General features: G+C 34.5%; 1 protein-coding gene and 1 non-coding gene across 6 annotated transcripts in view; one reads left to right on the forward strand and one right to left on the reverse strand.

Annotated features, from left to right (window-relative positions):
- Positions 1-632: 632 nt before the first annotated feature.
- On the reverse strand, positions 633-4,879 carry LOC110414685 (bifunctional L-3-cyanoalanine synthase/cysteine synthase D1-like). 5 transcript variants are annotated; one of them, XM_021426044.2, is made up of 11 exons: positions 4,774-4,879; positions 4,188-4,250; positions 3,976-4,085; positions 3,816-3,873; positions 3,313-3,576; positions 3,098-3,235; positions 2,904-2,955; positions 2,475-2,554; positions 2,067-2,126; positions 1,846-1,926; positions 633-1,161 (listed from the first exon to the last, which is right to left on the reverse strand). In XM_021426044.2, the coding sequence occupies exons 2-11, from the start codon at positions 4,224-4,226 to the stop codon at positions 1,072-1,074; spliced, it is 972 nt and encodes a 323-aa protein (XP_021281719.1). In that variant the 5' UTR covers positions 4,227-4,250; positions 4,774-4,879; the 3' UTR covers positions 633-1,071. The 5 variants fall into 5 exon arrangements, with proteins under 5 accessions (XP_021281719.1, XP_021281715.1, XP_021281718.1 ...); XM_021426040.2 differs by lacking the exon at positions 4,774-4,879 and adding an exon at positions 4,662-4,762; XM_021426043.2 differs by lacking the exon at positions 4,774-4,879 and adding an exon at positions 4,538-4,632.
- A 978-nt stretch (positions 4,880-5,857) lies between these two features.
- The window catches only part of LOC149527293 (U2 spliceosomal RNA), a 202-nt gene continuing 59 nt past the window's right edge, over positions 5,858-6,000 (forward strand). The window contains exon 1 of the small nuclear RNA XR_016351189.1: positions 5,858-6,000. This exon is cut by the window's right edge and continues 59 nt beyond it. This is a non-coding gene — a small nuclear RNA (U2 spliceosomal RNA).

Here is a 6,000-nt window from a genome sequence, read left to right on the forward strand (position 1 = left end):
TTAAATAAAATATTAAATTATTAATTTTTTTAATATTCTAAACTATTTAAGAAAATTTTAATAAATTCTTTTTAGATTGTGTTTAATCAAATCCCTTTACTTGTATTTTAAGTCAAATAGGTACCTATAATTAATAATCAATTAATTATTACTAATTAAAATATTGTTTATTATTTTATATTGAAATAAAAGTAAATAAAAAAATCATATAATTATGTCATAATATCACTGTAATGTGTCACATTATCATCTATTATAATATATTAATATATTATGTTAATATCACATGCTATAAAAATTACAAATGATATTTTAATTAATAATAATTAATTAATCATTAATTATAAAAATTTATTTAGCTCAAAATAAAAATTTACTAATATATGATTGTGAAATTTAAAAATTCCATAGACAATATATAAGATAATAATCTCTGTTTCTTCTTCAGATCACCCGATAAAAAGACCTATGAATTCAAGGATTTCATTGTCCAAATCACTTTTCTTAATATCAATCTTAAAATTGAAATATTTTGATTGCAATTTTGTAGTAAATTCAAAAAATTAGGACAAATTAAATGCAGCAAAAAGAAAAAGACAAGCATTAGCTTCATTGTTATAACATAATAATAATTCAAAGACAAACTAAAAGTAATTTTCTTTAATTCATATTTTTCATATCTCACTTCATATTTATATCTTTCTTTTTCTACTACATTTTCATTCATATATATATATATACAAATTTCTTCATACAGAATATAATTATACATGGTTCAACCCCATAATCTCAAGAAAGATAAAAAGTGAAACAACTGATGTATATTCTTCTAGACATGTTTGGTTTACTAGAAAATCCTTTAACCAAATTTCAGCAGGTAGAAGTTTTCCTACTTGTTACAGCCATGGAAGTTTATGCATTCAAGATTTTTAAGTAAATTTAGTCATTCCAACGATTGTTATTAAAACAATCACAGGATGTTTCAATGCCAGCAGTCAGACATGCAGTGGAATGCAAAACTACAAAGACTTCCTGAGTCAGGAAACAGCAGTTTCTGAACTGGATAATGAATCAGTCAAAGGTCATGTTTTCTGCCTCTTGCCTTAACGATTCAAACAATGCAGAAGATAGGTAACGCTCGCCGGCGCTGGGGAAAATAGCCTGCACAGGGAAACGAAAAATTGTTCAAGAATCAGGAAATGAACAAACAAAGAGTTTGCAGCAGCAGAAGTCTTTTCTACTTGTATTACCAATTATGCAAAACCAGCTAAGCAATGCACAAAAAATCAGGTCAAGGCTGGAACTGGAGAACATAAGCCTTTTGGGGTCTCAGCCTAACCAAGGCCTGCTCTTTCATGCATCATGAATGAGCTATCATTTGTTTCTTCCCTAAGCTACTAACAATAGGTAATTGCTTCATCATTTAACCATTTTTTGCCCTGTAATTCATACACCAAAAGGTTTTCCATTTGACACCCTCTTGCAGATCAACTGTAATCTCTAATTTGAATGATTGAAGTGCCAGAAACAAGCTTAGAAATGCTGGGTTGAAATGAAGGACTGTTGAATATAATGGGAATCTCAAAAAAACTCTGTTACTTGAATAGACAGATTGAATGTTTCTAAGATTCAACTGATAACTAGCAGAGTTTTCGACAGTATGAACTTTAAAGCTTTCAAGGACAGAAATGAGAGAAGACAAACAAACCAAGAACCCTGGAAATTGTTACATGCATGGTATATGTTAGAACTTATCTGGAACACTTTGGGTTTTCACAGAGTAAATCAACTTATAGCTAGTATCCTTATAGGATATATCAATTTGGAGAAGGGAATGCAACTCACAACTATGAGTTTGCCGGTATTTTCTGGTCTCTTTGCCAACTTGATTGCAGCTGCGGCTGCAGCACCAGATGATATACCTACCTGCCAAGATTAATTTATGTGAGAAAAGTCAAGTAAATTTACAATTGAGCATTAATGGTGGAAAAAGAGAGATGTATAAATTTAATTTATGTAAGTGTGCTAGAGGGTCATGAGAAGAGATTAATGGTTCTGAATTATACCAGCAAACCTTCATTCAAGGCTAGCTTCTTAGCAGTCTCAATAGCTTCTTCACTGGACACCTAAGAAGTTATAACAGCATCATAGATAAACGGAATAGAAAACTACCATGCATCATACAGAATAAGCCACGGATCAGATGATTGATACTTGGCAAGGCAAAAGAAGATAAGTAATGGGCGAGAATCAGTTCTTACGAGGAAAAGAAATATCACCTGACAGAAACAAAAAGTTCAGAAATTTTGCCAAAATCAAACTGATTGCAAATTTTCCTAAAGCTCTTTCTAGACTTGGAAGAAATGAAAGGTAAAACCAATTTACTAATGCTTTCCAGACTAAGAAATCATGGGACTAAAGCAGAATCTGATGATTTGACAAAGTAATTCCACAAGGATGCTGTTGAGACTTACCTCAACAACTTCATCAAGGATTCCAACATCTAAAACATCAGGGACAATACCAGCACCAATTCCTTGGATCAGATGAGGGCCTTTGACATGCATGGGCACACAATGTCATCAAGAAAATAATCAAGCACTAAAAATATTGCTCAAAGCTTAAAGGTTTTGATGAAATTTTGTTCAACAGCATAATTCGATATAGGGTCTCTAAAACAGGTGAGCTAAGATTATTAAACAGTCCTTACCAGAAAAAGAGTACAATCACAGATATTGTAGTTCTTAGGTTATGGATTTATCTCAAATTGTTCATATTTTTCCAAACGTTGAGCTTTACAGTTTTGAAACGACAATGAATTCCAATAAACAATATGAAAAGAATGAAACAATGCCAATAAAAGAGCAATAAAGATTGAAGGATGAAAGAAACTTGAAAGTTACCAGGTTTTCCACCATTCAAGACTGCACTTTCAACTGGTTCTACACCATATACCTATATCTCAACAAAAAAGGGAAGCCAAAAAAGAAGAAAAATGCTCTCGTTAACATAACAATCAGAACATTGGCTCTTTCTCTGATAAGTTTCAGTCTCAAATGTGTGCATCATCTTTTCAATAGTTAAAAAAGGAGGAAACCTTGATCTCTGAGTTTTTCTCTTTGAGGAATTTCCCCGCACCGGTTACTGTACCACCAGTCCCAATACCCACAACCAGTGCATCAACTTTGCCTTCCGAGTCTTTCCATATCTCTGGACCAGTGGCATCATAATGAATCTAAACAAGGGTCATTAGTTCTTTTAGTCATCAACCTGGGTTATGAAACATAGAAAAGTTAAGAGTAGAGATAATACCTGCGGATTGGCAGGGTTTGCAAATTGCCGAAGCATGTGACTATTAGGTGTGTTAGTTACTAACTCCTCAGCCTTGTCAATAACCCCTTTAATGCCCTTGGCTGGGTTAGTGAGGTATACCTCAGCTCCTAAAGCTCGAAGAACAATTCTCCTCTCAATACTCACAGATGCTGGCATTGTAACAATAACTTTATAACCCCTGGCTGCTCCAATGCAAGCCATTCCAATGCCAGTATTACCACTGGTAGGCTCAATGAGGACACTCTTTAGCCAATATTATTTGAACATATGCAGAACCAATGGGAAGTTGTTAGCTTAAATGTTCCATATTTGGACCATTCATGCGGAAAGTGGTCTTCATTGAATCAAACATCAATTGAAACAGAAGATTCTAGCTTAAGCCTCACAAGAGCAAAATAGACCTTTGTAAATTGTAGGCATATGCATGAAATTGAAAGCTACACCTAGCAAAGCATCTTTGAAAATGGTAATGTCCACCATACCTTCCCTGGTGTAATCAAGCCCTTATCTTCTGCATCTTTGATCATGCTGTACGCGATCCTGCATATCAAAAAATAAAAATGACCAAAGGTGTTGAGTTGCAGGTAACACTTTCCAAGGTGCAGTGAAGAAATTACAATCAAATGTAAACCAAACCCATGCCTGTCTTTAACACTGGAGCAAGGTTCCAACAGCTCTAGCTTGGCAGCTATGCGTGCTACACAACCGTCCACAATATTGTTCAGATATACCATAGGTGTATTGCCTATTAACTGCGTAAACCACAAGGAGGTTAAAAGGAAATTTTGAGGAAGAAGAAGAAACAGAAGACTGAAGACAGCAAGAAAACCAAAATGATTGAGAAGAAGATTTACCTCAGTAACATCTTTCTTGATTTCACATTTCTCCTCCATTTCGGATTCTCAGAATCCTGCAACCTGATAGAAAGGAAGTATGAAAATCAAAAGCCAAGGCTTACTACAATCTTTTATCAACAGGGATGGACAATGAAAAGAAAAGAGGAAAACAAGAAAATGAACAGTCAAAACCAACTACAACAATTAACTTTGATGAACAGAGGTAAACATAATTGCTTTCAAGTACCCAGTATTTGTTTAATAAGAAGTTGATAAACGTCTATCGAAGGCACCCAAACATGCAAGCTTCTGAACAGTTTATAAAGAGCACAAACAGAGCTCAGAACACAGGAAGAGGCAAGAAATACCTATTTCCCAGCTATGGAAATGGAAACAAGTCAAACGATTGGAAATTTTACCAAAGAAATGGAAATAAAACTTGACAAAGAAACAAGAATAAATCAAACTGTAAATACATAGAAATATACTTACTAGATCGAGTAGTCCTATGATATAGATAACTCTCTAAGCGGCGCCTTAGAATAGACTAACAATGAACAACAAGACAAAAATAAGAAAACATTTAAAGAGAAGGATGGCTCACCTCTACAAAACACTTAAATACAAAAGCAAAAGATGTTGGTATTCGGTAATGAAACTGAAGAGCTTGTCCTTTTCCAGGGTCTATGGCCCAGTGATGACCAACTGTGCATTGGTAACTCCTAAATTTTAACACCCATCGTACTTTAGTTTTGAAAACAATTTAAAGCAGTCTTTCTTTTACTCCCACTTGCACTTATATAGTTGATAAACAACATTTCCTTACTACCCAAGAAATTCTTGTTTTAACAAGGTCAAAGATAAGCTTCTTCCAGCAGACTATGGATAACTGTTCCCAATACAGATATTAATTGTTTGTTTGACTTATTTGCTTTGACTAAGTTCACAGAGACTAGTTTCCATTGAGATGGTTACATCCAATAGCTGAATTGTTTTGGTCCTTCCACTTCTTGTCATCCTTATCAGTTCCATTTTTCTAGTCAATACACTAAGCAATTTTCCTTCTGAATGTGGAAAAATTATGGTTTTTTCTATTGTTATTTTCAGCTTGTCACCTCATACAATATTTTCTCGTCCACTAAGGCAAAAGTCTACATTTCTTCCAGAAAAGAAAATGGATGGGGGGCTGTTCATGTATATGAAATGGACTTGCATTAGTTAATTTGTTTTATATTATTAGACAAAAACCATGAAAATAATTCTTATCAGGAAATGCATCAGCGTTGCTTGTATCTGCCCAGTTCCCAACTGTTTTCTTGATGAAGCACACTTAAAAGTTATGGAATTTCTGCAAATTATGAACAGTTGTGATGAACTTGGGTTTGCTTTCCACATTGCCATTCTGCTATTTCTAGACTCTTTCTAAATGCATGAAACTCATACCCAACCCAGCAAACCTTGTTTCCAGTATGCAAAACACCAGAATTCTCCTAAACCTGAAATCTATGTCTTCTTTCTTCGTTCTACCGGGTTAAGACCACCATAACAATGATTAAGTAGTGCACAGATTACCTTTTCCAAGTTTCAGGAAGAGTTCTGTCTTGTACTCAAAAACCCACATTGCAAACTCCAAGTGACAAGGGGCTAGAAGCTGCCATTAAAAAAAACGAGCCGTAATAGGAAATCCCATGCCTTTCTCGGTCTCTGGGCTAAGATCGAGTGTTGTATCTGTTCTTATCAGTTTAATATCGATACGCGGGCCATTGGTTTACATGATATTAAATTAATTTTTTTAGGGGAAGAGCCCATGAGTGTGGCTCTCGTCAGTCTA

Source organism: Theobroma umbraticum, unplaced genomic scaffold, assembly GCF_002168275.2.
Source record: "Theobroma umbraticum cultivar Fairchild unplaced genomic scaffold, ASM216827v3 scaffold_147.0, whole genome shotgun sequence".
Taxonomy (NCBI): domain Eukaryota; kingdom Viridiplantae; phylum Streptophyta; class Magnoliopsida; order Malvales; family Malvaceae; genus Theobroma; species Theobroma umbraticum.